Below are 17,847 nucleotides of genomic sequence, written 5' to 3'. Positions count from 1 at the left end.
TCCAACCAATAAAAAAGTCTAATTACTTAGGAAAGTACTTATGTTCTGAGAAAAATGAAATGGACAGACCTTAGTTTGAATCATACTATGTCACTTCCCTACTGGAGATCTGAACATTACCAGTGAGGGTTACTAATTAAAGGTTTACTGTTTCCTCTCATTACAGCTCCTTTTAATTTATAAATGACCTATATTCAGGAAAGAATCTTGTCAGCTGACTGCAGTGACAGAAGGAAGATAAAGACAGATAGTAAGCAATGGCTATTAGTAAGTGGCAGGCCATTCACCTATACAAAACTTAAATAATTCAGAAAAGGAAGTTATTTATGATCTTCCTATTTTCACAAATAGTCAAAATTACTTTTTCATTTGTCACCAGCTAATTTACTTACCCAAATCACTTTTTCGGGCTATGACAGTGTCACAGTGGGGACAGTGAAATTTGGCCACATTTTCTGTGTGCTTCTGTAAAATGTGCATCTTCATGGTACCACTTTGGGTAAACCGAGCATGACAAATATAACATTCATAAGGTTTTTCCCCTTAAAAGGAAATACAGAATGAATAAATTAGATGAAATGAGCACCATAATTTTTTTAAAGAGTTTATTTATTCATTTGACAGACACAGATCACAAGTAGGCAGAGAGGCAGGCAGAGAGAGAGGAAGGGAAGCAGGCTCCCTGCTGAGCAGAGAGCCCGATGCAGGGCTCAATCCCAGGACCCTGGAATCATGACCTGAGCCGAAGGCAGAGGCTTTAACCCACTGAGCGACCCAAGTATCCCGAGCACCACCATTTAATTGGAGGGTAATTCAGGTGGTAATTCAGCTGCAATCAGGTGGGAGAAAAGCTAAGCTAGAGAGAATCCTCAGGTGTTACCCAGCTAGCCCAAGCCTCAGGCTGGGCTCATAGCGGTTCTTAAGAGATGACAATCAAGTCCTAAACTGCTCCTGCTAGCTCTGCTCCACCAGCTCCACCAAAGTCACTCACATTGAGAGAGAGAGAGAGAGAAAGAGAGAGAGAGAAACTCCTGTCTTCGGGGGACAGGAGATGGTACAACAGGAGGACCTGCAAGTTGTTCTTTTTCAGTTATCTTTACATCCCACATGGGGCTTGGATTCATGACCCTGAGATCAAGAGGTGCACACTCAACCAACTGAGCCAGCCAGGCATCCCTACAAATTTTTCTTTTTTTGGAAAAGACAGTATGGGGAAAACTGAATGAGGTGGGTTAGGTAATCGACCCAGACTTCTTATAAGAGTGAAACCTCCCATTCTCCACTGTATATTCAAAACAATGAATTCAGAAGATATGCCAGAGAAGCATTTGTCAATTCCATTATTTTTATGCCAGCTCCCATTCTGATGAGCAACAGGGGTGTGAGGTGGTTTACAGGGTCCCATGGGATCCAATGAAAAGCAGCTCATTAATACAAGGAGAGAAGATGTCCTACCTGAATGAGTTCTCATGTGCCTTTTCAGCTTGTATGTGTCCCTGCTGGCATAACTGCACAAGCTGCACTGGAACGGACGCTCCCCAGTATGAGAGCGAATGTGACGTTTCAATTTGCTGACCTGAAACATGAAAGCACATCGACTGTAATGTGAATGCTATGGGTTAGGCACAAAAGCTTTGCTTCTGGGCACTGAAGTTCAGAGTACAGAAAAGGTCTAAAATATAATATTTCTTCCTCCTTATTTGTAACTTTTATTTCTCAAATCCTTATAATCCAAAGAGGGTAAATAAATGGATAGGGCATAGATGACTCAAGATTGGTTATTAATAACTATTCAAGCTGGGTGAGAGATTCATGGGGGTGTATTATTCTATTTTATCTATTTCTATATACATTTTCTGCTTTTGTATAGATTTGAAATTCTCTGTAAGAGCTGAAGTAATCCATGCTTATCTACAGATCACTTTCCTTCCAGATACACAGGTATCAGATATATTTTATCCCTAAATAATTTTATTGCTATTAGAATGTGAGCCAGTTTCCTGCTATGTATCATAAAGGTAAGTTACTGGCTTCTGTGTATTTTTCTTGTATCTGGCCACCCAAATGGACTCTTACTGCTCTAAATTTTTTTTTCAGCTGATACTCTTGGATTTTTTGGGATAAGCAAGTATATCTGCAATACGTTAGTTTTGTTTTACCATGTATAATTCATTTCTTATTTAGCTGGGATTTCCAATACAATGACAATGTTGAAGCAATAAAGATAAGAACAAATGTCTTGTTGCAAATTTTGATTATTTACTTATTTTTAAGTAATCTTATACCCAATGTGGGGCTCACAACCCTGAGGTCAAGAGTTGGATGCTCTTCTGAATGAGCCAGCCAGGCACCCCGTCTTGTTCCAAATTTTAATGGGCATACTCCCAATGCTTAAGTTAACTGGAAAGGATTGACTGCGGGTTTCTGGTTTAGAGTAAAGCCACTTCTACTCTTAAATTGCTAGGACTTTAAACAGTAATGAACACTAAATTTTATAGTTTTTCAGTAATCTGTAGGAAAGATCACATGGTTTCTCTTTAACCTCTCAATGTAGCACACACCAATAATGTTCTGATGTTCAACTCTCCTTGTATTTTAGATATCTTTTTTTTTTTTTAAAGATTTTATTTATTTATTTGAGAGAGAGACAGTGAGAGAGAGCATGAGCGAGGAGAAGGTCAGAGAGCGAAGCAGACTCCCCATGGAGCTGGGAGCCCGATGTGGGACTCGATCCCGGAACTCCGGGATCATGACCCGAGCCGAAGGCAGCCGTCCAACCAACTGAGCCACCCAGGCGTCCCTTTTAGATATCTTCTATTTAGTAATCATTTATTTTTTAAATATATTATTAAATTTGGTGAATAATTTGATTTAGTTTTAGTTTTCTGTGAGAATAAGATACCCTTTTCTTTTTGGTAGCATTCTTACCCAGTTTTGATAACGATATAGCCTCATTTAGTAAAGGAGGTAACATTTTCTTTTCCTTTTTTTTTCCCCCCAAAGTAGGCTCCAATGCCAGGCCTCAACTTACAACTATGAGATTGAGAACCTGAGCTGAGATCAAGGGCTGGACACCTAACCGACTGAGCCAAACAGGTGCCCCCAAATTTTCCATTTTTAAATGCGCTGGGTACAGTTATTTGTTTCTTTAATGTTTCATACACCTTACCTATGATAACATGTGGTACAAGTGTTTTTTAAAATGGGTAAATCTTTCACATTCATTACAGTTTTAGTATTTTGGGTGGCAGGGAAGGGGAGTGGGAGAGTTAATAATTTCATAAGATTTTCTATGTCATCTTAAGTCAGTATGGGTAGTTTTTATCCTAATACTGGAATCATGGTCTTAAGAGAAGAACCAACAAGTTGCTCAACACTCACTTCTACACTGGCGTAATCGCACATGGAACACTTAAATGGCTTCTCATGGGTGTGTTTATAACGACGATGCCGCACCAATTCTCCACTAGTCACAAAGGCCATGTCACAATCTGGGCACTTGTGAGGACGAGTACCTAGAGAAAGGGGATTATAATAGGAAGAAAAGATCAAGGGCACCGTTAATGACAGTTCAATGTCTGATGGAACTGCAGCTTTAGGCTGAACCCTGGTCATCTCAATAAACTTGCACTAGCCTGAGAGTAACTCCAAAGCAACAAGTCAATTGAATACAAAAATCTGCCCCCCCCCCCCGCCCACTGCTTTTTTTAAATACTCGTGGCAAGAATTACTATTAAACTCCACTCAGTTGGCCAGAGACCACTGCAGTGATATTGAAAGATCTGTCCTTCATGGAGCATATTACCTATACTTGTGAGTTCATTTGCTGGCCAAAAACCAAAATCATTTTTATCCCTAGTTTATGAATTCTGATCACTCTGGACCAAAAGTCTGTTTCAACTTTTTTTTTTTTTTAAGATTTTATTTATTTATTTGACAGAGAAAGATCACAAGCAGACAGAGAGGAAGACAGAGAGAGAGAGGGAAGCAGGCTCCCTGCTGAGCAGAGATGCGGGACTTGATCCCAGGACCCTGAGATCATGACCTGAGCCGAAGGCAGCGGCTTAACCCACTGAGCCACCCAGGCACCCTCTCTTGTTTTTTAACAAGGTTTTATTTGTTTGAGAAAGAGAGTGAGAGAGAGAGAGAGAGAGAAAACGTGTGAACATGTGCACAAGCAGGGAAAGGGACAGAGGGAGAGAGGGAAGCCGACTCCCCTGCTGAGCAGGGTACTGGACGGCGGGCGGGGGTGGGGGGGGCAGTCAGGGCTCAATCCTAGGACCCTGGGATCATAACCTGAGCCCAAGGCACATGCTTAACCAACTGAGCCACCCACATACCTGATTTAAACTCTTGATTAAAAAAATATAGAGCACCTTGGGACACCTGGGTGGCTAGGCAGGTTGAGCATCTCTTTTTTTTTAAATACACATATTTTTTTTTAAATTAAGATTTTATTTATTTGACAGACAGAGATCACAAGTAGGCAGAAAGGCAGGCAGAGAGAGAGGAGGAAGCAGGCTCCCTGCTGAGCAGAGGGCTCGATGCGGTGCTTGATCCCAGGACCCTGGGATCATGACCTGAGCTGAAGGCAGAGGCTTTAATCCACTGAGCCACCCAGGCACCCAAGATTACCGTTTTTATTATTATTTTTTAAGATTCTATTTATTTGACACAGAGAGAGATAGATCACAAGTAGGCAGAGTGGCAGGCAGAGAGAATGGGGGAAGCAGGCTCCTGGCTGAGAAGAGAGCCCGACTGGGGGCTTGATCCCAGGACCCCGAGATCACTACCTAAGCCGAAGACAAAGGCTTAACCCACTGAGCCACCCAGGTGCCCCAAGATTACCGTTTTCAAAAAAATAATCTCTACACCTAATGTGGGGCTTCAACTTATAACCCTGAGATCAAGAGCTACATGCTCTACTGACAGAGTCAGCCAGGTACCCCTTAACAGATCTCTTTCAAACATCCATTTCTAATATTCTGTGATCTGAATGTCAATTCATGGAATATTTAAACATTTTTACAAACAAATAATATACTTTTTTTCCTTTCCCCTTTTACTGAAGGAATCTTACTGTTTTTAGTAGGTCTTCCTCACACAGCAGCCCCACAGTATAAGTGACTGATTACATTAGTGGATCTTCTCTAGTCACTTTACATTCTTTTTTTTTTTTTTTTTAAAGATTTTATTTATTTATCAGAGAGAGAGAGAGAGGGGGAGAGAGCGAGCACAGGCAGAGAGAATGGCAGGCAGAGGCAGAGGGAGAAGCAGGCTCCCTGCTGAGCAAGGAGCCCGATGTGGGACTCGATCCCAGGACGCTGAGATCATGACCTTAGCCGAAAGCAGCTGCTTAACCAACTGAGCCACCCAGGAGTCCCTAGTCACTTTACATTCTAAACAGAGCATTGGAAATAGGCGCAGGTAATGACGACAATAAGGAGATAAGCTGACAGCAGAACACAGTGCTGTTTTCATACACAATTACTCAAAAACCATGGACCAGCTTTAATTGTGCACTGCAGGTAAGGGATGACAACAAAGTAACTCTGAACACCAAAATCAAAGGAAGGCTACCTCTGAGAACAGAATTAGAAAGTCACAATGTAATGAATGGGACCAGCCATCTGTGGAAAGCATTCTGAGATTGAGAGACCCCTCAAGTGGGAAGTATGATTAAAGTATGATAGTAACTAAGAAATTTCAAGGAATGTTCATTTGCTCAGTTTGCTTTTTTATTATCACTGGGGATGTAGGAGTGAAAGACAGAGTTCTTGTCTTTAAAAAAGAGTTTGGCAGTACAGAGAGTTAAATAAAACAACAATTAACGAGAAGGAAAGCAGGGTCCATTTCTGTTAGGATAAACTGTACTGAAAACCAACAAGAATTTCTAATGTTTACTTACCTAGTACTATCTAGGGGACAGAAAGAAGCCTGCTACTGGTAGATATAAGCATGGCAATTGGGAAAGCAGCAGACACTGCTGTACAACAGAGATTTTCATTGGGCTGCACCACATGATTGCTTGTGTCCCTCTGCTCAGGGTCCAGGCTTACCAAGTCACCCTTCAATCATGACATCTTACTGATATAGTCAAGGGTGTCCCCTAACATGCAATACAACCGCATTCAGAAAATGAAAAGGTGTATTCCTCATCAGAAACTGATTTTCTTTAAAAAAAAAAAAGAGAGTGAGCGAGCGAGAGAGAGAGCGCCATGAGCATGAGAGAGGGAAAGAGAGCATGAGAAGGGCGAGGGTTAGAGGGAGAAGACTCCCTGCCAAGCAGGGAGCCTGATGTGGGACTCAATCCTGGGACTCCAGGATCATGACCTGAGCCAAAGGCAGTCGCTTAACCAACTGAGCCACCAAGGGGCCAGGAAATTGATTTTCTGATTGCATCTGACCCTTTAGAGTTCGATTAGTATGAATAAGTTCTGCCGAAAGAGCTCTGAGCGACTAAACGGACCACATTCTTATTTTCAAACCTGAGGACTAGACCATGACACACTGTGGCCGCATCAAGCACTCCCATTTTAGGAAGTACTATTATGTGGCCAAACGCTTTTACCTAGTTACATGCCCTTTCATAGTGTCTTCCAACTACCAAATGAAGTATTTTATCAAGTGTCTTGACTAGAAAGCAGAGAAATAATGAAAAGGGACCAGATCGTATTAGCAAAGAATATACTAATGCACCCATTGCTTACAGGCCAAACTTAACTTGGTCATGCTCAGTAGACTACCAGCCCATCAAATCAAAAACAGGAGCTGTGTTAAGTGGAGAATGTGGAGAGAGGAGAGCTACTCTGCATCAAGACTGTGCGAGATAAGTTTCTATTAACACTAGTAGCAAATGCCAATACTCAAAGAGCAAAGAACCCAGAAGAGAACCTAAAGAGAGCTCCAGGAGTCCCTCCACTTTAGTGACTCATGGGATCTGACCATAGCCAACATGATGCTAATATAGAAAATTAAAGCACAGGGGCACCTGGGTGGCTCAGTCCATTAAGCACCTGCCTTCGGCTCAAGTCATGATCCCAAGGTCCTGGGATCGAGCCCCACATCGGGCTCCCTGCACAGCTGGGAGACCACTTCTCCCTTTCCCCTCTCTCTGCCTGCCACGCTTCCCCAGCTTGTGTGCTCTGTCAAATAAATAAATAAAACCTTAAAAAAAAAAAAAAAAAGAATATTAAAGTATGTATGGAGCACAAATAAGTAGGTGTCTGAACTGCTAGAGTAACACCTTCAACTTTCCTTTCTGAGGTTATGAATTACTTACCTTTGTTGAAGTGAAACAACCAGAAACCATGGTTTTTACAATAGCAGAGTTGTGTTGCTATTTCTAATGTTCATCCTTATAATGCCTGGCAACTGTTGCCTGGGAATTTTGGGGGTCATGTTTTGTCACTGACGTTAAAACCTTAACAACATAATGGTGATGTCCTTTAGGAAATATTACAGGTTAATGCCATAGATTAGTTTAATTAGTTAATGCCATAGATAATTTTTTTCTGGATCACCACCCTTTAACAGTTTGGATTATTTTCCACTAAATTTTCTTTACATTTGTCTATAAATTCATCTGCTTATAATAAATCAGGATTACAGCATAAGAAAGAACAAAAATCATTATTAACTTCCCACCTGAACCAGCCTGGATGATACTCAAAACCCAAGTTTTAGCCTTTGCTATGCTGTAGCCCCCAACATTCATATCCAGCACCTGTGTGTGTGTTAAGGTGATTCCTCAGGAGGGTGACTGTTCTGAATGCCCTGCCACAGAGATGGCACTTGTGTGGTCTCTCATCAGTGTGACTTTTCATGTGACGATCCAAATTTGAACGCCGTGGACATGTGTAACTGCAAAGCTCACACTGGAATGTCTTCTTTACACCTATATGAAAAACAAAACACTTACATCTTGCAAGGTTTCAAAGTGTTAAGTTTACTCCTAATGTTAAATTTCTACAAATAAATTACATTAGTCTTTTTAAACTAAATCCAACTTAAGTCATATTGTATTGTTACTATTTCATGCCACTAATAGGTTTGTCTTCAGGACTTAAAATATACTGAATTTGGAATAACTGTTATTCTGGCTAAAAGGACTGGTACCCAGCTCATGATCTTTATTAAAAAAAAAAAAAAAAGAGGAAAGAAAATTCCATTTACTAAAAAATAATTTACATACACCCTTATTTGCTTTATCCCTTATTTGCTTTATCTTTATGAGAATACAATGGATAAACTCATTTTACCTTTCTTTTTAATTTTTGTTGGTTTTGGAGGCTTCATGTTACCAACCACTTTCTCTGCATTAACCTCCGATAGCAGACCCTCCTGCTGCTCTTCCTCAAAATCGTAGACAGACACATCCACATCTTTGCCCTCCTCTGTGTAACGCAGTTTGCTCTTTTTGGTTTTCTTTGTTTTTTTGGCTGGTGGCTGATAATCTGGGTCTTTTTGCCAACTAGGATCTTCTTGAGGTGGAAGTTCTCCTTGCTCTAGTGTCTCCACCTCTCCATTGGCCCCTACTTTCACCACTTGAAACCCTTCAGGCAAAGGTAAGGTGTGACATATCATAGGTTCGCTTTCTGCAAGGCCCTCTTTAGACACTTCATTCTCATAAGCCCCCTGAAGTTCTTCTACTGAAGTGGTGGCAACAGGTACAGTCACAGGAACGGGTACTTGGACAAGCTGAAGCTCTCCTATGTTTATGGGCTGTTCCTCCATATTTACAACCTGCAAGGTTATGATCTGGGTATCGTCCACAGCAGCCTCTGCTTCCGGAGCGACTGTACCCTCCATTACTTCAGTCTTCATCTGAAGAAGGGTGGGATCCAGCTGTTCCATCATCACCATCTGTACACTGCTATTGACATCCTGGACCACCTCACCCCCATCAGTCTGGTTCTGGGGCAGGTGGCAAGTGTCCTCTTCCTGGCCCCCTTCCCGGCGTCTCTGGTAAGTCTTTCTTTCCTTTCCTTTAATGAAAGTTTCAGACTCTTCAACAATGGCTTCAACCGCCTCACCTTCCATTTCCCCTTCCTTTATTAAGGGAGAACACAGATTGTTATTTATTCTTTCATTCATTCCACAGATTGTTATTTAAAATAAAGCTTGTCTAAGTGAAAATATATACATTTTAAAACAAAAGGACCCTTGAAAAATGAATTAGGAAATCAATGGCTGTTAATATTCAAAAAAGACAACAGGTATTATGAACCTCCTGATGGAAAAACAAACTACCATTATGAAGCAGTCTTATTAAAACAAAAAATCTGAAAATAATCAAGTCTCTAAATCCAACCACCAATTAACAGGAAATTGGTGACAGAATTTGTTTCTTTTTTAAAGATTATTTATTTGAGAGAGAGAATGTGTGCGCTTACAAGCAGGGGGGAGGGGCAGGGGAAGAAGCAGACTCCCTGCTGAGCAAGGAGCCTGATGAGGGGCTTGATCCCAGGAACCCTGAGATCGTGACTTGAGTCAAAGTCAGACACTTAACCAACTGAGCCACCCAGACGCCCTGGTGAGAGAGTATGTTAAATTATATTACCGGGATGAAATCAGTGTAATTGTGACTGAAGGAAACTCTGCAGGATTGACTACCCAGTTTCTTCTGCAAATAAACCACCAAGACAAAAACGAGAAGGATAGAGGGAGAATGTACACATCAATGGTTCTCAACCTGGATGAATGCCTCCAGGGGGCATTTGGCAAGGCCTGTGGCATTTTTGGTTGTCACTACTAGGGTGGGTGGGCCACTAGCATCTAGTGCGTAGAGGCCAAAGATGTCACTAAGTACTCTGCTACGCACAGGTTCAGTCCTCCATAACAAAGAATTATTATTGGTCCATAAACGTCAATAATACTGAGGTTGAGAAATGCTGACAGACAAAAAGAGATCTAAGAATTACTGTACTCGGGGGCTCCTTGGTGGCTCGGAAGGTTGGGTGGCTGCCTTGGGCTTCTGTCATGATCCTGGGGTACTGGGATCGGCCCTGCGCTAGGCTCCCTGCTTCTCCCTCTCCTTCTATTGCTTCCCCTGCTTGTGCCCTCACTCTGCAAATAAATAAATAAAATCTTAAAAAAATAATAATACAGTATTGGGGCACCTGAGAGGCTCAGTCAGTTCAACTCCTTTTTTTTTTTTTTTTAAGATTTTATTTATTTATTTAACAAGAGAGAGACACAGCAAGAGAGGGAATACAAGTATGGGGAGTGGGAGAGGGAGAACAGGCTTCCCATGAAGCAAGGAGCCTGATGTGGAGCTCGATCCCAGGACCCTGGGATCACAACCTGAGCCTAAGGCAGCTGCTTAACGACTGAGCCACCCAGGCAACCCAGTCAGTTCAACTCTTGGTTTCAGCTCAGGTCATGATCTCAGGACCCTGGAATCAAACTAGGCATAGGGCTCTGCACCCAGCAGGGAGTCTGCTTGAGACTCTCCCTCTGACCCTCCCTTTGCTCACAAGTGTGTGTGCACTTTCTCTCAAATAAATAAATCTTTAAAGAAATACAGCAGACGCCTGGGTGGCTCAGTCAGTTAAGCGTCTGCCTTCGGCTTCGGTCATGGGTCCAGGGATTGAGCCCCGTATCGGGATCCTTGCTCAGTGGGGAGCCTGTTTGTCCCTCTCCCTCTGACTGCCAATCCCCCTGCTGTGTGCGTACTCTCTAATAAATAAAATGTTAAAAAAAAAAAAAGAAATACAGCAATCAACCACAACATATGGACCTTTCTGGATCCTGATGCAAACCAACAAATTATTTAAAAAAATAGGACTTGAGACAATTAGATTCATCTCTGGATTTTTTTCCCCCCAGTTCTGGGTATTTGATGATATTAGAGAATTATTAACAAAACTAGTTCAAATCCTTTACATTTCCTGTATCTATTAATAAAAACACTGGCAGAGGGCTTTGCTATTTTTAGCTAAATTCTACCTTAGAAAATATCCTATCATATTTTCTCACCGTTTTCTTGGAGCCAGAATCAAACCTTGGATCCAGACTCCAATGGTCCTGACTGTGGCTACCACACAACACTACCTCCTGTGTCATACCATCAATCTGACATTCATGTATCTCTCCTCTGTGAGACCATGAATTCCTTGAGGACAGGGACCATGTACAACAAGACATTTTTGCTTCACAGCACTATGACTAGGTTGGTAGATACTGCTAACTGAAGATTTAAAAACAAAAAAAAACCAAAAAAAAAAAACCAAAAAAACAAAAAACAGGAAAAGAAAAATGAGCCAATTCATAGTTTCTGGCTCTTAAATCTTGTGAGTACCAAAGTACCCAGACACCTAAGAGTAAAATGGACCTGAACAATCATCTAATTCACAAGATAATTGAAGTATATACAAGGTTAATTCAAAATTAAAGGGTTTTGTATTCTTGCCCTACTCTTAAGTGAAGATTTTGGTACTTCCATTAGAGACACATTTCTCTAATTCTCTGTTGGGACACCTTAACACTGTACCCACACAGGCAGTTAGAACCACCTACAAGGCAGTATAAAGACCACAGAGGGACAGGTGAGGCCTGGTCCTGCATTCGAGGAGTTGCTATCTATTTTACTTATTTACATTTTTTTTAAAGATTTTATTTATTTATTTGACAGAGAGAAATCACAGTAGACAGAGAGGCAGGCAGAGAGAGAGAGAGGGGAGCAGGTTCCCTGCTGAGCAGAGAGCCCGATGCGGGACTCGATCCCAAGACCCTGAGATCATGACCTGAGCCAAAGGCAGAGGCTTAACCCACTGAGCCACCCAGGCGCCCCCGTATTTTTTTTATAATATATTTTTTAAAGATTTTATTTGACAGAGAGGGATCATAAGCAGGAGGAGTGGGAGAGGGAGAAGCAGGCTTCCCACTAAGATCGACGCGAGGCTCGATCCCAGGATACTGGGAACATGACCTGAGTCAAAGGCAGCTGCTTAATGGCTAAGCCACCCAGGCACCCCATATTTACGTATTTTTAGAAATTTATTTAATTAAGTAATCTCTATACCCAACGTGGGACTCGAACTCACAACCCCGAGATCAAGAGTCACATACTCTTCTGAATGAGCCAGCCAGGCACCTCTAAGGAGTTACTACCTAACTTAAGGGACAGAACAGGTACAATGGTTTAAGGTAAAGCAGGTAGGTATGGAGAACTCAACATAACCAATGTGAACTAGTCACACTGTAAATTCTCAACAGTCCCATGGGGTTGGTGCTATTACTGTGTTGGACAGCACTGCTATATATCTTTGTTACTCAAAGCATGGTCCAAGGACCAGCAGCAATGGCATAACCATGGAGCTTATCAGAAGCACAAAACGTGGGCACCTGGGTGGCTCAGTGGGTTAAAGCCTCTGCCTTCAGCTCAGGTCATGATCCCAGTGTCCTGGGATCGAGCCCTGAGTCGGGCTGTCTGCTTGGCAGGGAACCTGCTTCCCCCCCTCTCTTTGCCTGTCTCTCTGCCTACTTGTGATCTCTGTCAAATAAATAAATAAAATCTAAAAAAAACCCCAAAAAACAAAACAAAACAAAAGACCCCACAAAACTTCAGGCTCTATTCTTTTTTCTTTTTTTTAAAGATTTTATTTACATATTTGACAGAGATTACAAGTAGGCAGAGGCAGGCAGAGAGGAATGGGGAAGCAGGCTCCCTGCCGAGCAGAGAGCCCAAAGCGGGGCTCGATCCCAGGACCCTGAGATCATGACCTGAGCCAAAGTCAGAGGCTCAACCTACTGAGCCACCCAGGCGCCCCTCTATTCTTTTTCCTTAATTCTTTTTTTTTTTTTTTTAAGATTTTATTTACTTATTTGACAGACAGAGATCACAAGTAGGCAGAGAGGCAGGCAGAGAGAGAGAAGAAAGCAGGCTCCCCGCCCAGCAGAGAGCTCGATGTGGGGCTTGATCCCTGGGACCATGACCTGAGCCAAAGACAGAGAGAGGCTTTAACCCACTGAGCCACCCAGGCACCCCTTAAACAATTCTTTTTAAGTTTTTTATTTATTTAAGTAATCGCTACACCAAACTTACAACTCTGGAGCTCAAACTTACAACTCTGAGATCAAGAGTCATACACTCTTCCAACTGAGCCAGGTAGGTGCCCCTTCAGGCTCTCCTCTTTTTTTTTTTTTTTAAAGATTTTATTTATTTGACAGAGAGAAATCACAAGTAGATGAAGAGGCAGGCAGAGAGAGAGAGGGAAGCAGGCTCCCTGCTGAGCAGAGAGCCCGACGCGGGACTCGATCCCAGGACCCTGAGATCATGACCTGAGCCGAAGGCAGCGGCTTAACCCACTGAGCCACCCAGGCGCCCCAGGCTCTCCTCTTGACCCACAGAATCAGAACTTGCAATTTAACAGATCTCCAAGTGATTTCCTACATTAAAGTTTGAGAAGTACTACTTTATACCACTGCTCTTCACAGATTTTTTTAAAAAGAGAATTTTCAGGCCAGGAAGGTCCCCAAATTAGTACTCCAACAAGAATGGGTAATTCCAAATGCTAGAATTAGGGAACAGAGAAAAAGCCCATCTATCTTGGTGACATTCTTGGGAAAAATACCAAGCAGAGAGAACAAAAAATTCATAAGCCAGAAATGCTAATACTGACCCTGCCAGACAATCACTACATAATCCCACGCTATTTAGATATCTTCTATTGTAAAACTGGTGAAGGAAAAACATTTAATCTCTGAGCTCTGTCGGGTTGTAAAAAAACCCATCTCCCCTCTGGCTTGAACTTGTAAATATAAATAACTTATAAATAACCTGCTATAATAACTTTCTATAATAATCAAGTCTAACCTAAAAGAAATCACTGGAATTATAAACCAGGTAGAAAAGAAATGGTACAAGGAGTACAAACAAACCAACTGTGTTGCCAGGGAGCTGAGCAGACAGAGTACTCTCTCACTGAAAAAACACACGGCACAGGGTTCCTGAACATCAGCCTCTACTCAGGGTCTTGATAAGCAGCAGGTTCAGTTTTTACAGAGAAAAGTCAGATACAAAGTAGCAAGGCACAGGCCTCTCCCATACACTGCTTAGAAAACTCAAAGCATCCCCTCAAGCAGTGGATCTGTTTACCTAACTTTCCCCAAGAGAATGGAGTCCCTTCTCTGAATCAATAACTAACCTAATAGCCTGGACCAGGTCTCTCCTCCCACTCCCTGAGGACTGTGCTCTGCCAGCCGTCCCACCCCTTCCAGTTATGATCCATTTCTTCTCTTCCTCTACAAAATCAGCTCTGTTTCCACTCAGTTTCACTTAGCCACACAACATGCACAGAATACTTACAAAGAGACTCTTAACTACAGGAAACAAACTGAGGATAGCTGGAGGGGATGGGGTAATTGGGTGATGGGCACTGAAGAGGGCACTTGGTGTAATGAGCTCTGGGTGTTATATGCAAGTGATGAATCACTAAATTATCTCTGAAAAAAGTAATATACTATATGTTAAACTGAATTAAAAAAAATACTCTTACACTCCCCCTCCTCTCCCCTTTAGTCAGCCATGCTTTCTACATTTTTCAAACATTTTTGTGGACCAACACTACTAAAAAGGGGTTTACACATTCCTTCAGAACACAGTATTTTTTAGATTATAGAAGTATAATCTAAAATATAAATATAATATATATATATTTTATGTACTTCACTTTTTAGAGAAATCAGAAAAGTGAAGCACATAAAATATATGTATTTTAAAGTTATTCATGGGGCACCTGGCTGGCTCTGTCGGGGGGGGGGCCCCCTTGATTTCGGGATTGTGGGTTCAAACGCCATGTTGGGTGTACAGATTATTTTAAAAACAAAATCTTTAGGGGTGCCTGGGTGGCTCAGTGGGTTAAAGCCTCTGCCTTCAGCTCAGGTCATGATCCCAGGGTCCTGGGATTGAGCCCCCCATCAGGCTCTCTGCTCAGTGGGGAGCCTGCTTCCTCCTCTCTCTTTCTGTTTCTCTGCCTACTTGTGATCTCTGTCAAGTAAATAAATAAAAATAAAATAAAATAAAATAATCTTTTTTTTTTTTTTAAAGATTTTTATTTATTTATTTGACAGAGAGAGATCACAAGTAGGCAGAGAGGCAGGCAGAGAGAGAGGAGGAAGCAGGCTCCCTGCTGAGCAGAGAGCCCGATGCGGGACTCGATCCCAGGACCCTGAGATCATGACCTGAGCCGAAGGCAGCGGCTTAACCCACTGAGCCACCCAGGCACCCCAAAAATAAAAAAATCTTAAAAAAAGTTATTGGGGCACCTGGGTGGCTCAGTGGGTTAAGCCTCTGCCTTTGGCTCAGGTCATGATCATCTCAGGGTCCTGGGATTGAGCCCTATGTCAGGCTTGCTGCTTAGCGGGGAGCCTGCTTCTCCTCACCAACCCTCCTCACCCCCCGCCTATGTGTGATCTCTGTCAGATACAGAAAATCTTAAAAAAAAAGTTATACACAATCCCTATACCTAGAGATAATCACCTAGCCCTTTTGTTTTGTTTTCCCCCTTATGGATATGTATTTTTATATAGATGAGATGACATCATATACTTAGTTTGCACACCCTTGTATAAGGCTTTGCTTGCCTTTAGAACATATCCATACTGAAAAGGACTCCACTCACTCTTTAGCCTCAGTGGTCCCTCTGTTTGGTCCATAAGCACCATATACCGGGAACCACAACAGCTAACCCAAAGGCCTTCCCCTCACCCTCCATCTCAGTTTCTCTGGCAATTGACAGCATGAAACTTGTATTCCTACTTCATTAGCCTCTTTACTCCCTCTGTCCTTCCTAGGTCTCTTCTTCGCCTCTGAGAGCTGCTCCACCTGCCCTTTCCAACACATCAAGGCTCTATTCCTTTCTCTATTGCCACTCCAGGTACCAGCCTTTTTAGTTCAGCTATCTCCAGAGATCTTTCAAATCCATATCTGTATTTCCTTAATTTCACTCTCTATAGGAGATCTCTCCATATGGATGTCTGGCTATCACATTCAATTCAATGGCACTGGAAAAGGAATAAGGAGACTGGACTATAGTCCCTAATCCATGACTGACCAAAGTGCTTAGAAAGTGGGTTGGTCTCCTGAAGAACAGCTCTTTTCAGGACACGTGGGTGGCTCAGTTGGTTAAGCATCTGCCTTCGGCTCAGGTCATGATGCCGGGGTCCTGGGATCGAGTCCCACACTGGGCTACTTTCTCAGCGGGGAGCCTGCTTGTGCTCTCTCTGTGTCAAATAAATAAATAAAATCTTAAAAAAAAAAAAAAAACAAAAAAAACCCCACAACAGATCTTTTGCATATTTCTGTCATCCTGGTGACAAAGTGAAGCTTACAAACATTTGTTTTAATTTATTTATTTTAAATGGTAATTTCTGGGAGTGCCTGGGTGACTCAGATAGTTAAGTGTCTGCCTTTGGCTCAGGTCATGATCTCATGGTCCTAGGATGTCCCAGTAGGACTCCCTGCTCAGTGGGGAGTCTGGTTCTTCCTCTCCCTCTGTTCCTCCCTCTCCCTGACCCCTGCTCAAGCTCTCACTCCCTCTCAAATGAACAAAATCTTGAAAAATCATTCGATCGACTTCTACAATAGGGCCAAAGAAGGTTCCCTCAGATTGTGACAGTGCGATCTTGGCACTTGCAAATGTTGGGGCCAGCAGAGAGGAAAACTGGCACCTGAACACTTATCTGCCCTTGCTGACTACTGGTCAAGTGGGAGGATGCAAAAGCCTGGCCTATAACAGGGGCCCTTATGGTTTGGCCATGCTCTTACCAATTGGCCTGGCCTGCAACCTTGGGAACCTACTGGATCAGACCTCTCCCTCTTGTCTCAGTTTTCTCTTTTCCTTTCTTTTTTAAATATTTATTTATTTATTTGACAGAGAATCACGAGGAAGGCAGAGTGAGAAAGGGGGAAGCAGGCTCCCTGCCGAGCAGATAGCCTGATGTGGCCCGATCCCAGAACCCTGAGATCATGACCTAAGCCGAAGGCAGAGGCTCAACCCACTGAACCACCCAGGAGCCCCATCTCAGTCTTTTCTTTGCCAGCTTTGTGTTGCTCAAATCTTTCACATCTTAAAACTTCTTTAATCCATTCAATAATTTAGCATCTGCCATTTCTGTATTCCTTCCATGGTCAATCTCACACTAGCTGTTTCCATTCCTTTATTTCTTTTCTATGCCTTCAGTCTGGTTTCTGTTCCCCAAATTCTCTACTAAATTGCTCTAAGGGGTACAATGGCCCTTAACTAGTAAATCCAAAGGAGACTTTCTCTGTCCTGATCTGACTTGACCTCTCTGTGGAATTCAGCATTCTAGTCTAGGCTTTATCCCAGAATTATGCCAGACCATCAGGAAAAAAAGCTGGGTATATTTGTGTCACATGGTCTTATCCCCTACAGAACTGCTTTCACCAAGTTTTGTTTTGGCCTTATGCCCTTGGCTTACACTAAAGGATATGTGGGAGAAATTTTTGAGTTACATGCTTGAAAAAGGTTTTCTTTAAGGAATTTTCTTTCATTTTTAAGACCTGTGTAGCAGGATCTGAGTTACCATTTTTTTTAGTTGGCCACACCCTGATCACTTTTTTTTCCCCCCTCTCAAGCTATATAATAATAGCCTTCTATTCTAATTTGTATTTTCTAGGGTTCCGATTTTCTTTCTTTTTTTTTGAGACAGATTTTTTTTGAGACAGAGAGGAAGAAGGTGGACCTGGGCAGAGACAGAATCCCAAGCAGGCTCTATGCCCAGTGCAAAGCCTGATGCAAAACTCAATCTCACGACCCTGAACCGAAACTGAGAACCAAGGGGCACCTGGGTGGCTCAGGTCATGATCCTAGAGTCCTAGGA

At 42.4% G+C, this 17,847-nt stretch overlaps 1 protein-coding gene across 4 annotated transcripts in view; it reads right to left on the bottom strand.

Annotated features, from left to right (window-relative positions):
* Nucleotides 1–17,847, bottom strand: part of CTCF (CCCTC-binding factor) — a 54,084-nt gene that overhangs the window by 12,270 nt on the left and 23,967 nt on the right. For all 4 annotated transcript variants that reach the window (XM_032323584.1, XM_032323586.1, XM_032323588.1 and 1 more), the window contains 5 exons: nucleotides 8,262–9,051; nucleotides 7,727–7,897; nucleotides 3,382–3,515; nucleotides 1,456–1,576; nucleotides 393–542 (listed from right to left, as the gene is read on the bottom strand). In XM_032323584.1, the coding sequence (XP_032179475.1) occupies nucleotides 393–542; nucleotides 1,456–1,576; nucleotides 3,382–3,515; nucleotides 7,727–7,897; nucleotides 8,262–9,042 (1,357 nt within the window). In that variant the 5' untranslated portion in view covers nucleotides 9,043–9,051. The remainder of the gene's footprint in view (nucleotides 1–392; nucleotides 543–1,455; nucleotides 1,577–3,381; nucleotides 3,516–7,726; nucleotides 7,898–8,261; nucleotides 9,052–17,847) is intronic.

The sequence above is a fragment of the Mustela erminea genome, chromosome 19, assembly GCF_009829155.1.
Source record: "Mustela erminea isolate mMusErm1 chromosome 19, mMusErm1.Pri, whole genome shotgun sequence".
NCBI classification, from domain to species: Eukaryota; Metazoa; Chordata; class Mammalia; order Carnivora; family Mustelidae; genus Mustela; species Mustela erminea.
Note: the sequence above shows the minus strand (reverse complement) of the source record. Positions and strands in the feature narration are given on the sequence as shown.